Source organism: Mesoplodon mirus (assembly GCF_964341445.2).
Source record: "Mesoplodon mirus genome assembly, chromosome: 15".
Lineage (NCBI taxonomy): Eukaryota > Metazoa > Chordata > Mammalia > Artiodactyla > Ziphiidae > Mesoplodon > Mesoplodon mirus.
Genome location: NC_138991.1, coordinates 29171158 through 29185631, shown reverse-complemented (window position 1 = coordinate 29185631; position 14474 = coordinate 29171158). Strand labels below are relative to the sequence as shown.

The 14474-nt window shown below is 50.2% G+C and overlaps 2 protein-coding genes across 3 annotated transcripts; one reads left to right on the top strand and one right to left on the bottom strand.

The window, feature by feature from the left end:
* Positions 1–229: 229 nt before the first annotated feature.
* IDH3B (isocitrate dehydrogenase (NAD(+)) 3 non-catalytic subunit beta) lies at positions 230–5389 on the top strand. Of its 2 annotated transcripts, XM_082643401.1 has the most exons (13): positions 230–280; positions 400–480; positions 592–690; positions 790–910; positions 2823–2883; positions 2959–3091; positions 3193–3326; positions 3419–3521; positions 3613–3759; positions 3999–4093; positions 4207–4267; positions 4956–5089; positions 5247–5372. In XM_082643401.1, the coding sequence occupies exons 1-12, from the start codon at positions 245–247 to the stop codon at positions 5040–5042; spliced, it is 1158 nt and encodes a 385-aa protein (XP_082499527.1). In that variant the 5' UTR covers positions 230–244; the 3' UTR covers positions 5043–5089; positions 5247–5372. The 2 variants fall into 2 exon arrangements, with proteins under 2 accessions (XP_082499527.1, XP_082499528.1); XM_082643402.1 differs by lacking the exon at positions 4956–5089 and having other exon boundaries at positions 5247–5389.
* Positions 5386–10864, bottom strand: NOP56 (NOP56 ribonucleoprotein). The gene is made up of 12 exons (XM_082643400.1): positions 10769–10864; positions 10537–10626; positions 9951–10065; positions 9204–9365; positions 8848–9046; positions 8288–8475; positions 8055–8206; positions 7774–7874; positions 7259–7407; positions 6921–7042; positions 6599–6736; positions 5386–5834 (listed from the first exon to the last, which is right to left on the bottom strand). The coding sequence occupies exons 1-12, from the start codon at positions 10769–10771 to the stop codon at positions 5466–5468; spliced, it is 1788 nt and encodes a 595-aa protein (XP_082499526.1). The 5' UTR covers positions 10772–10864; the 3' UTR covers positions 5386–5465.
* Positions 10865–14474: the final 3610 nt, after the last annotated feature.

Below are 14474 nucleotides of genomic sequence, written 5' to 3'. Positions count from 1 at the left end.
TCTTGAAGTTTCAACATAAATACGGTGTCTGAAAATAAAGCAATAGACAAAGCGGCGCTGTGCAGCATTACGGTCCAAGGGAAGTGGTGAGTAGAAGTGGATGAACGCGGAGGAAGAAGAAAGGGTCGGAGGTTTCGGTTGGAGAAAATGAGCGTACCTCCCAGCATCAGTGCCGGACCGGAAATAGGGGCGCCGGGCCGCGCCGGCTTCCGGCGTCATTTCGCCGCGACTTCCTGTGGAGAGCATGGCGACTCTCGGGGGTGTCCGCTGGGTGACCCGAGTGAGGCCCGGGGCATGCTGGGGTAGGCGGGAGGGCGGCGGGTTTGTACCGGGCTCACTGAAATATTCGGGGCATGAGGCTCTCAGGTCCGACCTCAAAGGCTTATGTGACTGTCGTAGGCGCTGGTCGCCGCCCCGAATCCCGGGGCATGGAGGAGCCTGTGTACCTCGGCCGTAGCGCAAGCCGCCTCGCGGAGCCAGGTAAGTGCAAGTTCGGCTCCAGTCTCGCCCACGCCCCGACCCCTCCTCTCCTGGCCTACCCCAGGACTCCTGCCCCAGCCCCAGCTCTAGCTCTGCTGACCCCGCTCGCAGGGCGAGGACGTGAGGGTGGAGGGCGCCTTTCCCGTGACTATGCTACCGGGAGACGGCGTGGGGCCTGAGCTGATGCACGCTGTCAAGGAGGTGTTCAAGGTGAGTGGCCTGGGGGAGTCAGCTAGCAGGGGCGATGGCCTGGGTTGGAAAGGACTTACTCGATTCTGACCCTGCGATTTTTGACACCTGCCCCTGAAGGCTGCCTCTGTCCCAGTGGAGTTCCAGGAGCATCACCTGAGCGAGGTGCAGAATATGGCATCTGAGGAGAAGCTGGAGCAGGTGCTGAGTTCCATGAAGGAGAACAAGGTGGCCATCATTGGTATGTGTGCCTCCTTGCTACCCCACCCATGTTAGTTAAAATCAAACGAATAAATGTTCATTAACCTTTCCTCAGCACACACATAATACATTAACTCTCCCGAGCTCCCACCGCTGGTGGCCATCAGTGGGAACCCAGTTGGAAACCCAGGAGTTGAGAGATTGTGTGCCTCTCATGCTGTCTATGCAGGAAGGCTCCATGAGTTTGCAGTCTGTCATGGGGCTACATTATGGGTCACCAAGTCTTGTTAACTGTGTTTCTAGAATGCCATTTCTAGCTGCCTCTTTTCTTTTGTCTTCCCTTCTGCTTCCCTACTGTAATCGCCTCATTAGATTTTTTGGCTTTCAGTTCTGCCCCTATAGTCCATCCTCTACAGCTCTTCCCTTGGAAAAACCAGCATGACTTTCAGGCCCAGCCTTAGTGTAGGAGAGTAAGCTCTTTATGAGCTGACCCTCAGCTTTTCTGCCTTTGTTTCTACAACACTTGTTGTGTGCTTTGGTCACACCAGACTATATTAGTTTCCAAATACATGTACTGTCTTGACTTTTGCTGTTCCTTCTGCCACAGTGTTCTCCTTTTGGTGCCACCTGTCAGAATCTTTCTCACTCACTGTATTAGTTTCCTAGGGCTGCCGTGACAAATTACCACAAACCTGGTGGCTTAAAATAACAGAAGTGTATTCTCTCCCAGCTCTGGAGGCCAGAATCCTGAAATTAAGGTGTTGGCAGAGCTTCTTCTGAAGACTTGGGTAGAATCCTTCCTTGCCTCTTCCAGCTGCTGGTGGCCCCTGGCAGCTGCTGGCATTCCTCGGTGTTTCTTGGCTTGTAGATGCATCAGTTCAGTCTCTGCCTCTGTCTTGATATGGTTTTCTCTACTCTGTGTCTGTGTATCTGTTTCTCCTTCTTTTCTTGTATAAGGACTTGTCATTGAGTTTAGAACCTACCTGGATCCAGTGTGATTCCGTCTCAAGATCCTTAACTTATTATATCTGCAGACACTGTTTTCCCAAATAAGGTCACATTTACAGGTTCTGGGGGTTAGGACATGGGCATATCATTTGGGTGGTTCACTATTCAACCCTAGTACACTCACTCAACCTAAGGTCTGGCTGAAGTGCCAGCTGTTCTATGGTACTTCCTGATGTTACCAGAGGGAATTTCTTCTCTGTGCTCCTGTGCGTGTTGGTAATACCTCTCCCATGGTATTTATCATTTCTTTCATATTAACTGTCTTCCCCCCATGCATTGTTTGCCCCTTGAGGACAGGAATTTGTGTTGTGTTTTTTGGTTGATATCCCTAGTGCCTGACACATGATATTCAATAAGTGCTGGTTGAAAGATGTCAAATATGTAGACATAGAAACATCAAGAAAGATCTATTAAACGCAGGCTCCTTTTTTTTTGAATATTTATTTATTTATTTATTTATTTATTCATTCATTCATTCATTCATTCATTCATTCATTCTGGCCATACTGGGTCTTAGTTGCGGCACACGGGATCTTTAGTTGCGGCATGCGTGGGGGGTCTAGTTCCCCGACCAGGGATTGAACCCGGGCCCCCTGCATTGGGAGTGTGGAGTAGTCTTACCCACTGGACCACCAGGGAAGTCCCAAAACCCAGGCTCTTTGATAACATGAGAAAATTCTTTTCTGTCCTTTTAGGTCATCTTGAAGTTTCAACATAAATTAAATTTGGTGACTAGAAATGAAACAGTGGGCAAAATGTTTCTGGTTTTAACTACATTATTTTCCTTTGCCCCTTGCCTCCAGAGGCATTTAATGTCACTCATTTGGGAGTGGGAGATGGGAGTCTGGGGTGGGGGTCAATGAGGGGATTGGACACCAATCTGGGTTCCCTTGGGCTTGGCCTGTCTAACCCCCCCGCCCCCCACCTCAACTTTGTTTATGCAGGAAAGATCCACACCCCGATGGAGTATAAGGGGGAACTAGCCTCCTACGACATGCGGCTGAGGTAGGTGGTGGGAGGACATGGGTGAGGGGTACTGGGGCACCAGGCACAGTGCTCATGGCTCTGCCCCATCCCCAGGCGTAAGCTGGACTTGTTTGCCAACGTAGTCCATGTGAAGTCACTTCCTGGGTACAAGACTCGACACAACAATCTAGATTTGGTGATTATTCGAGAGCAGACAGAAGGGGAGTACAGCTCTCTGGAACACGAGGTGAGGCCCTAGAAACTGCGGAGGGCAGGGGTGAAGGGGGGAGAGAGGCACAGCTCTTTCCCTTTTTTCTAGTGTCACCCAGCTGCTTCTCTCTTACGCAGAGTGCGAGGGGCGTGATTGAGTGCCTGAAGATTGTCACTCGAACCAAATCTCAGCGGATCGCAAAGTTCGCCTTTGACTATGCCACTAAGAAGGGGCGGGGCAAGGTCACAGCTGTCCACAAGGCCAATATCATGTGAGGGACATGGCTTTGCATGGGGTAGGTTCCTGGGAAGGTAGCTCCCTGCACTCTTTATCGGCTGAATGTTCCCTTTGGCCCATGGACAGGAAACTGGGGGATGGGTTGTTCCTGCAGTGCTGTGAGGAAGTTGCTGAACTGTACCCCAAGATCAAGTTTGAGACAATGATCATAGACAACTGCTGCATGCAGGTGAGGCCCTCCCGGTGTCTCCATTCTCAGTGCTGAGCAAGGCAGGGAATAGGATTTACGTCTCTCCTCCATGCCCACATTTTGCCCCCAGCTGGTGCAGAATCCTTACCAGTTTGATGTGTTGGTGATGCCCAACCTCTATGGGAACATTATTGACAATCTGGCTGCTGGCCTGGTTGGGGGAGCTGGTGTGGTCCCTGGTGAGAGCTACAGTGCAGAGTATGCAGTTTTTGAGACGGTGAGTGAAGTCACCGCCTCCCTCAGCCCTCTCTGTGCCCTTCTTCTGACCTCAGGTCCCCTTGATAGCTCTCCCCCAGTGCATCCCCCTCCTAAGTGACCCTGGCCTGCTCCTGTCCTCCCAACCCTTACATCTGCTCAGTGTTCTTGGCCTTACCTTTCATCCTAATGCCCTTCCCTGACCTCAGCTTCTGCAGAAGGTCTGCTCCCAGTGACTCTGGCCTGCTCCTCTTTCCACAGGGTGCCCGGCATCCATTTGCCCAGGCAGTGGGCAGGAATATAGCCAACCCCACAGCCATGCTGTTGTCAGCTTCCAACATGCTGCGGCATCTCAAGTAGGTCACTGCCAGCCCGGGGAGGCAGCTGGCTGTTGTTTGGGGAGCACAGGTGGGGAAATCGGGGGGACGATGTGGGGGGAATCTCAGTTTCTTTCTGTCCACATTGGCAGTCTCGAGCATCACTCCAACACGATTGCAGATGCAGTGAAGAAGGTGATCAAAGTCGGCAAGGTGAGTTTAGAAAGGCTGTGGGGTTTAGGGTCTCGGCAGGACTTCCTGGGGAACCTGAGTTGGGGCCTCCTCTCCCTCCAGGTCCCAAGAGCCTCTGCTCCCTGCTTTTCCCCCAGTCCTGTCAGGGCTGTTCATTTCCCTTCTCTTGGCTGTTTCATCCTCTTCATCTCCTTTGCCTCCTAGTTCCCATCTGCTATTCCCTCTTTCCTGCTCCATCCATTGGCTCTTTAATTGGCCATCTTAATGCACAACCTGCTGCAGCTTCCTATCTAAGGGGAGATGGAGGAGCAGAGGGAGATAGCTGGCAGGATGAGGCACCAGTGTCACCTCCACACCTGGAAGCCCATCCTCATCTGCCATTCCCCTGCCGTCATCTGTGCTTCCACCTGGTCTTCTCCATTTCCTCCGAGGCATCCTTCTCCTGTCTCCAATCTGCATTTCCCTTCTCGCTCATGCTCAGCTTCCCACCCTCACCCAGGCCACAGCAGAGCTCGAACAGTGGCTCTGGCCCTCAAGACAGGAATGGACGGGCCCACGCTCTTCCAAACCTGGCCGCCTCCTTGCATCTCTGCTGCATTGTCTTCTTTTTCTGGCCTTGTCACCCTCTTTGGATTCCATTTCCATCACACTATCCTGCCTTCACGGGCTCTGTTTTCTTCCCCACGGCTGTTGCCGGTGGTGGCTGTAGGTGCGGACTCGAGACATGGGCGGCTACAGCACCACAACCGACTTCATCAAGTCTGTCATCGGCCACCTGCACCCCTATGGGGGCTAGAGCCCTTTATTCCCTCCAGCCTCACAAGGACCATACACCTTCCTTCAGTACAGTGGACCAGAGAAGAGCCCCAAACCTGTAGACCATTATCACCTTCTGGACAGAGCCTAGGTTGTCTGGGGCTGGCTTCCTTAGGGAACTTAGGTGGTGGGGGGTTAGGGATGGGGCCCAGGCCACAGAGGTGATGACAATTCTCCCCCACAGGTTCGAACTTCTCACATGGGTGGTTATGCCACCTGCCAAGACTTCACTGAGGCGGTCACTGGTGCCCTGTGTCCAACCCATAGGTCCCACCATGTAAGGTGTCCAATAAAACATGATATGAAATGATATGACTCGTGAATTTGTTTTTATTTTTATTGGGCTATAGGGGATGGATTGGGAAATATCTCTAAGTTATGCCCTACTAGGGAAATGTCCATTCTAATTTTCCTGGGATAGCTTTCGGAGTTTTTTCTTTTTCTTGGAGCTGCTGCTCTTGCTGGCAGCAGCCTCTTCAGGTCCACTGCTGACAGGCTCCTCCTTGGAAGAGAATTTCCTCTTTTTCTTGGGGACCCTCTTGTTTCCTGACTCTTCAGGGTCACTATCTGGTTCCTCTTTGGGAAAAGATTTCTTCCTCTTGGTAAGACTTACACTGCCAGCTGTCTCTTCAAGATCACTAACCAGCTCCTCCTTGGAAAAAGATTTCTTTTTTTTGGGTTTGGAGGAGACAGATGGGTCTTCCATTCCATTCTCCTGAGGAGCCTCCTGGGGCTTTTGCTTTTTCTTCTTTTTGGGTCTTTCACTTGTCTCCTGATGGCAGAAAGGGAAAAATGGGCATGAAAGAGTGTCATCCATTGTATGAACACGCACACTCCCCGTTAGAATTCCAGCTGTTAAGTACCCAGGGCAGAAAGACTGGTGGATGGAAATGGTGTTAAAACTGTCCAGTGTTTCTGGGATCATTTTTAAATTGTATGGCTCTAACTCTGGAAATGCATGTCAAAGGTGACCCCCCCGCCCCCGCCGGCCAATCACTTAGAAAGTAGGGAGAATACACAATTATCTAAGCCCAATAAGTAATTTACAGAAAACCCTACCATGCTGGTTGCAAAAGAATCATGACACCAAGTTCCAAAGGGGACCCTGAAACATTGGCGGACTGGGCACTACGACAATCCCAGGGAGAATGATTCTAACGTGGCACACTGGAGCCCTCCCTGCCCTCAACCCCCAGTATGAAATGCTACCATTTCTAGACATGTCTGGGAACAAGCAGAGCAGGAATTTACACTACCCCTGGTTGAGGACTCCTGGGAAGCAGCCAAGGACAGAACACACTCGCCCAGTGAACAGGTGTTGCTACAAACCAGCGCTCTGGGCTCTTGAGCGAGTTCTCTCAGCACCTATCTCCTTCCTATAGAATCAAGAGGTAGTTTTAGAGGTTTCAGATCCTTATTTCAGTCCAAAAGCCTGTATTCCAGACCTTGACTTGAGGTGGCATATCCTCTGTTCTGCTGTTTTCTGTCCTATGGCTTAAGATCTTCACTCAGGGCTAAGGGCTGTCTACTACTGACCTCACATTCCTCCGGGGTACTACTGCTGTTTTCTGAAGATGCTAGGGCAATCGCAGCCAGCCTTTTCTTTTCCTTCTTCAACCGTTTCTTCTCCTGTTTCTCCAGCTTCCTAGTAATCTCAGCAGCCGCTTCCTCTGCCTGGCCAAAGAAAAGTGCTGAAAAGGCTTGAAGACCTCTGGTTCCCCAGGTCTCTCTCTCGGCTTTATTGGATCAGGCTCATTAAATCAGTTTTATGCCTCCACTCTACATGGTCAGGCTAAGACAGTTCATCAACTCCAACAGCCAGCTCTGGTTCTCCCCACCTGACCTGACCCAAACTGACCTGAACCATTGCCTCCTTCATGACATCCAGATTCTTTCGTGGAATCTCTCCAGTCTCATAGAAGGACAGCCGCTCCTCAACTTGTTCTCGAAGCTTCTCCCCAAATACACTGGTAGGTACCTCTGGATATGCATGTTAAGTAAACAAAACACGTCAGTCTCTAAAGGGACAAACTACTCACCACCCCCAGTATTCCCTCTACCCTCAGCTTCACTCAGACCCAAAGTATCAACACTCACTAGGTGAACTGCTGTTGACGAAAAATACTGCCATCATTGTAGAAGCTGCTAGGGTAGTCAGCCTCCCTCCCTCCCAACTGCCAACTTCCCCACCCATACCAGAGAAGCAATCAATTCGTGAGGCAATACTGCATTTGTTTGCCAGGTATCGGGAGATGCGGCCTTTGTTCTTGGCAGCTGCTCGGCCAATGAAGGTAGAGTGGAAAATGAGTCCATATTTTGGGGTGTTACCCCTTGTCTTCAGGGCTCTGGGAGAAGAATATTCAGCGCAGAGTTTTAAGATCAGAAATTTCAACCGCGTTAGCTAAGGCAGCGCCTCCCTTCCCCGCTTCCCCCAGTTTCCAGGTAAGCCTCAGGCTGGGATGGGTCTCTACCCCACCTCATGCCAAGCCACCACTCCCAGAGGCAGAGGGAAGGCATCCAATGTCGCTGACCTGGAAAGCTGGTCCCTGTGCTGGGCCCAGGGAATCACTCAGACACCAGGACTGGCCATCACCCCCATAGCAGAGGCCTGTACAGGTCAGGGAGCCCTGGTCAACCATCACCGTGATCCCCAAACAAGCAGTGGGCACCAGAAGTGGCACCTGAGTGTGGGCAGGTGCCCTCACTGGTACCTGAACAGGGCCTTTTCAGCCCCAAGGATCTGCACTGTGGATGCTGGATACTTGGCCAGATTGGTGAGACTGCCAGCGTGAGCAATGAGACGTGCACCTACCTGGAGAAGGATTCAAGGAATTAGAGAAGCTGGGATTGCCAACCTACCAACTGCATAATCCTGCTTCACCTCCTCCCCATCAAGTACAACTGGGGGAGATACGATGGGTCAGGACATACAACAATATAAATATACATGGTAATTCCTTAATCCCCCATTTTTTGGTTTCCCATGACGCACCGCTTCCCCAATTAGGGCGGACAGGCTGGGGGCTACTTGGCTCATCTTGGATCGCAGGTAAGTGTGTAGGCTTTGGCGGTACTCTGACAAAGACACCACACGACTGGAGAAGCTCTCGATGTTTATCAAGTCAATGGCTGATATGTCCATGCCTAAGGGACATCAAGTATGAATGCATGAGCCCAGTATTCAGAGCCCTGTACCTTATTTTGGCTGCCAGGCTCTATACTGACCCATGGAGGACCGCGAGGCATCCAGAATAGCCTTAGCCTTGGCTGCATCCATTGTCAGCTCCTCCAGCTTCTCCAACTTTTCTTCATTCAGCTCCCTTCGGTTTCCAATGAACTGAGCAAGGCGGCAGTATGTAGCATTGTCATTGATGATCTTTACCAGCTCAGGAAAGTGATACCCATACCACTCCCTGCAAAGAGCCACAATCACTCCATGGCCCAGCTGCCATGTCTCAAAGCTATAGCCTCAGCCCTCTCCAGATCTACTCTTTGCCTGGAGGAAACCGGAACAAATCAGATCCAAAACCTCAACTCCATGTCCCCCCATTCACAATACAGACCAGGCAAAGGGCCTGGGCTGAGGTGTATATGGGGTGTGTTTACTCTGCCTCCTCTTTCTATACAGTCAGTGTAAGAACACAGCCTGTGGTAAGCACCAGGAGACCCAGCTCTACCCCACATGGTTCTACCCACAGGAGCCAGTCCTGATCTCAAGATTCAAAATTAGCTAAACCACAGACCCAAGACCTTGTTTCTAAGGGGTGATCACCCCTGCACTTTACCTGACACGCATGGAGAAGGTATTGATGTCCTTATCCAGCTGGTCCAGGAGGCTAATGGACTGGATAATCATATTGTCCACTCGGTTCACATTAAACTTAACTTTGGCACGAGAATAGCTGTGTCCCAGGCCCAGTTGGGCTTTACAAGCAGACAGATCAGTCAGACCCTTCACCAGGTTGTGGAAGTGCAGACGGACTCCTGGAGGAGGGCAGGACTGTGAGCAAGGAAGGGCTGAGCTAGCTCCTGCACCCACGGGCACCAGCCAAGCAGGAGGGCTTCCAAAAAGCAACCTTAAGCCTAATGAGTTTCTAGACACCCCCACCCAGAATTCAAAAATGTCCACAGATGGTCTCACCTCGAAGGATTTCGGCTATGACACCTCCAGTCTGGCAGTTGTACCCTAACTCCTCTTGTATAGCAGCACCTATCTTGGGGTCCCCAACCCCCAGGAGCACTTTCTTCTTTTTGGATGGTAGGTGAGTCTCCAAGAGCAGGCGGAGGTCCTCATGAACAACACCTCAGGGCAAAGAACAGAGATCCCAGTAACATGCTGAAGGATGCTTAAATCATAAAAAGGAATCCTGTCCCCTCAACTGATCACTGACAGGCTGATCTTACGTTGGTCTTGCAGAGCATGCTAGGACGGTGTGCCTAGAGCCCTCCCCTCCAGGCTTTGCTCAGAGACATGGAGACATCAGTGATTATACTCAGGGGATTGACAGACTCAGGTCATCACTGCAAAGCCTGCATCAACCATGGGAGGAACATGACTCGGGCCCAATAACTAGAGTATGAAATACATTACTGAAAGCTTTAAAAACACCCTGGAGCACAACAGGAGCATTTAGTACTGGATTTACCTTCTGGGACCAAACCTCTTTCTCTTGGCTTTTGGTATCAAAATCAATTGAACAAAGTAGCAGAAAACCACATTTGATTGGGTCTAGTATTATACCAGTCCCCCCACCCCAGCCAGATTTCATTTAGGAATCATTTATCACTACAGTGCCCACAAGAAATAAAGCCTACATCCTAGATTGTGCAATTTAAAAGGTTAACTGTAGCAGGCTTATCTCCCTAAAATATTTAGTGGCAAACTCACCTTCAGACACAGCGTTGGCATTTTCCAAGGCAACCTGGGACGAGGAAAAGGGACAAAAAGCCACGAGACGAACGATGTTGTGGAACTTGCCCAGGTTCAGCACGCACTCCTCCACCTGGGGGGGAGAAAGACGGATGAGTGGTTTCCTTCTCTCGCTCTTGCCTCTAGGGCGCAGTAAAGCAGCTGCAGGTCTGGACCAACTGAACGCTTTAAAAATGAACGGATCACGGGCCCTAAATCCCGGTTCCGCTTCATCGGTACGGGGTGGAGTCCGGGAGACTTACTTTCTTTTTTTTTTTTTTTTTTTTGCATTTTTCATGTAGAGTTTTATTTGCTCTTTACGCAAAAATGAAAATCCGCATGTTGTAGAGAGTGCACACAAATTCGAATGCGGGAGACTTACTCTTAAATGCTTCAAACACGATTCTAATCACGAATGCAGGTAAGGACCCCCTGCTCTTGAGCTGTAGCGCACAGCGCACCCCCCAATGCGCGGCCGGCCACGCGGGAGCGCGCGGTGCATGCTGGGGCCCGCGCTGCCCGAGGGGCTGCGGCGCGGCCAGGCGAGCCCACCGCGCCCACTCACCTGCGGCAGCAGCAGGCTGATTTCCTCCACCTCCTTCAGCGCCAGCAGCGCGTAGCCGACCGCATGCTCGAAGAGCACGTGCAGCAGTACCTGGAAAACGAGCCGGGGCGCGAGCGTCAGCGCGGACCCCGCGTTCGCCTGGCTTCGCTCCCCGGGCAGGCCCGGGCCCCAGCCCGAACCCAGGCCCAAACCACGGCCTCCGCCTCGCCGGCAACCCGCAACCACTCCTCACCATGGCGCTCGCTCCTAGTCCAGCTCGCACTGCGGCGAGCGGGTTCTGGAGCGCGGAACCAGGCTCCGGAGGCCACGCCCCCGCGTCGTCGGCCAATCAGAGGCCGGGGACTGTACCTTTCCGCGCCTTCGGAGGGGGTCCGCCGGGGTGGTACGGCCCGCAGGGCTGGGGCGCGAGTGCGGACTAGTGGGCCTTTTCCGGCCTCCGCTGAGGCTTGGTTGCCGGGGACGCGCGGGGCCGAGGAGGCAAATCGGTTTGGAAAGGCTCTTTTCCGGATAACTGTCCAATCCCTCATGTTTTCATCCTGTAAATTACGGGCAGCAGAGCTCTGTGGAATCCGGGCTGGAGGCCCCCGCGCGGGCCGCGGCGATCCTTCCGGGCAGAAACTATTACGGAGCCCCACTGTCTTCAGCGCCGGGGATCTCTGCACCCAGGCGACCTCATGACCCCCTTCGTCCCCGCCGGGCACTGGGGACGACCCTGTCTGGAGCCCTGGGTCCGCGCGCCCTCCCCTCCTTACCGGGACGGAAGCGGGGCCTGGGGTGCGCTGGCGCAGACCTTGAGGCATCGTGATTCCCAGCGGCTGGCTTCGTGCTTTTAAATTGTTTTTTATTTCTTCTTAAAAATAAGGGCAGCAGGCGCTGAAGTAGGAAAGAACGATAATCCCATCTCTTCCTAGGTCGGTTTCTCGTTCCCTCCTTCTGCAGAACCCTGCTTCTTTTGCGGGGCCACGTGTCGCCCGCCCTAGTGTACGGCCCTAAATTCTTAACATCCGGTTAGCTCCGAGTGAACTGGAGCTGCTTCCGTGTTCTCGGGGCAGCTTTTGGGCACTCGGGCGACTATTTTGAAATTACTTTTGCTTTAATAATTAATATTAGAGTTATAAATACAAAACCTGGTTACCCCAAAGTGGTATATATGCTGGTAAATTTAAAAATAAGTCATCTTAAGGGGATTTTTTTATAACTTAAATTTCCACAGCTAACGTGCATTTATAATTTTAAGGTATTCTTAAGCAATTCAGTTATTTGACAAGATCCAAGTACTGAGCTCACTCTTTTTTAAAAAATTATTATTTATTTTATCTTTATTTTTGGCTGCGTTGGGTCTTTGTTGCTGCGAACTGCTTTCTCTAGTTGCAGAGAGGGGGGGCTACTCTTCGCGGTGCGTGGGCTTCTCATTGCGGTGGCTTCTCGTGGAGCATGGGCTCTAGGCGTGCAGGCTTCAGTAGTTGTGGCACAAGGGCTCAGTAGTTGTGGCTCATGGGCTCTAGAGCGCAGGCTCAGTTGTGGTGCATGGGCTTAATTGCTTCGTGGCATGTGGGATCTTCCTGGGACAGGGATCGAACCTGTGTCCCCTGCATTGGCAGGCAGATTCTTAACCACTGCACCACCAGGGAAGTCCCTGAGCTCACTCTTAAAATCTAATAAACTTTACTTAATCTTAAATCTTAAAATCTCATAGTCTCAATATTGCTTGCAAATATGCTTGAATTTTGTTACATGTATCCAGTTACAGTCATGAGTCTGAATCAGTCACTCCATCTCACATTTTAAAATGGAATTGCAAAATTAATCTATTACATCAGAATATTAAATTCTCTTAAACGTTATAATTACCAAATTAAATAGAAGTTTCCAAAATGTAATGGAAGGGCTTTCCTGGTGGTGCAGTGGTTAAGAATCTGCCTGCCAACGCAGGGGACACAGGTTCGAGCCCTGGTCGGGGAAGATCCCACATGCCACGGAGCAGCTTAGTCCCCGTGCTCCAGAACTACTGAGCCTGCGCTCTAGAGCCCGTGAGCCACAACTACTGAGCCCACATGCCACAACTACTGAAGCCCGCGCACTTAGAGCCCATGCTCCACAACAAGAGAAGCCACCACAGCGAGAAGCCCGCGCACCACAATGAACAGTGGCCCCTGCTCGCTGCAACTAGAGAAAGCAGTTCGCAGCAATGAAGACCCAATGCAGCCAAAAATAAAATAAATTAATTTTAAAAAAATGTAATGGAAAATGTTAATGCTATGATTGATTTACTTCATTACTTCTATACTTAATCCTAAATATTCCTGGGGTTACAGGTGCTTATCTACTAAGGTAGGGGGTTTCAAAGGAGAAGTTGGAATGGGATTGCAGAATTAATTTAGACATTCTTGGCCAGCATTAAAAAAGTAGGATGAAAGAATATATGAAATAATAATACATCACATAGAGTAAGGAGTATTGATTTATAAAACTTTTGTCTCAAACATACATATGTATACATGTAAATATACACATATACATGTATATACAAATATATATACCATATATATAAGTTATATAAATGCACACTTCTGTGGATTAAATACAGAAAGCCTGAGAGTCACTGAGCTGAAAGTTAACCAGAGTCATACTTTGGATAGATTTGAGTCCTCTGGTTATAAAGGAACTGTGCTAAAGCAGTTTGCTAACTTAGAGGGGTGGCTGAAGAAAAGTGCACTTCCACTAGTGAGGCAGAAAAGCTTATGATTAGACGGGGACATGGTATAAACAGTAAGAATATTTCTTTGGCTTCTTTACCTCCCTCTATTTACTAAACTATCTTCCCTGGTACTTCATAATCCTGACCTCCATGGGCATCTCTGCAGCATGTGATGTCAAAGACCATATCTCCCTTGCCTTTGGGCTGTTTGTTAGATTCACCAAATTTGGGGATGATTTTTAAGCAGCAGTGAATATGAGTGAGTCAGCAAACCTGAGTTCAGATCCCAGCTCTGCTACTTACAACGTGACCTTAAGTTAATTGCCCAACCTTCCTGAGTTTTCATTTCTTTTGCAGAATGAAGATGGAGGATTCATTCATCCTGTCAACAAACATTTTACTGAACATAGGCCAGGTGTGACAGAGGTGTGGTAGCTAGTATGTGACACAGATGTGGTACCTGGCATGTAGTAGGAACTCAACGAATGTTAGTGGACTTTCATCTTGTTCTTTTGTCCCCCTTATCAATTAATAGTGATACATTTTTTATCACAATATTTCATTTTACCTATTCTCAGTTGAGTCTCAGTTCTCCCATCACTTCCCATAAAATCTACTAAAACCCCATTTTTTATACACCCAGCTGCTCTGATTCATTTCTATCATGTTAGCCATTAACTTGCACATGTAGACAGAACACCTCTAAACATTTTAGTTTCGGGCTTCCCTGGTGGCATAGTGGTTGAGAGTCCGCCTGCCGATGCAGGGGACACGGGTTCGTGCCCCGGTCTGGGAAGATCCCACATGCCGTGGAGCGGCTGGGCCCGTGAGCCATGGCCGCGGAGCCTGTGTGTCCGGAGCCCGTACTCCGCAACGGGAGAGGCCACAACAGTGAGAGGCCCGCGTACCGCAAAAAAATAAAAACAAAAACATTTTAGTTTCACACAGGAAACAGTTTTGCATTTCATTTTTCAACTTCCAGTGGCAGTAGATGGACAGTTTACTGATTAAATGTTGTTGGAACCTGTAAAATATGTTCAGTGTGTAAACTTGCCAGTTACTGGTATCTCAGTTGTTTCTGGTTTAAACAGGGTTGCTAGAATCCTTCAGATTTCCTCTCTTCTTCAGGTCTTTTCAAAATTGCACCAGGGGGCTTCCCTGGTGGCACAGTGGTTGGGAGTCCGCCTGCCGATGCAGGGGACATGGGTTTGTGCCCCGGTCCGGGAAGATCCCACGTGCC

Excerpts from the sequence above, each read along its gene's own strand:
- IDH3B (XM_082643402.1), top strand. The coding sequence starts at position 245 with ATGGCGACTCTCGGGGGTGTCCGCTGGGTGACCCGA. Across the intron at positions 691-789 it reads CTGTCAAGGAGGTGTTCAAG|GCTGCCTCTGTCCCAGTGGA; the intron begins GTGAGTGGCCTG and ends CTGCCCCTGAAG. Across the intron at positions 3,522-3,612 it reads TAGACAACTGCTGCATGCAG|CTGGTGCAGAATCCTTACCA; the intron begins GTGAGGCCCTCC and ends TTTTGCCCCCAG.
- NOP56 (XM_082643400.1), bottom strand. Across the intron at positions 7,043-7,258 it reads ACGAATTGATTGCTTCTCTG|AGGTACCTACCAGTGTATTT; the intron begins GTATGGGTGGGG and ends ATGCATATCCAG. Across the intron at positions 5,835-6,598 it reads GTACCCCGGAGGAATGTGAG|GAGACAAGTGAAAGACCCAA; the intron begins GTCAGTAGTAGA and ends TTCTGCCATCAG.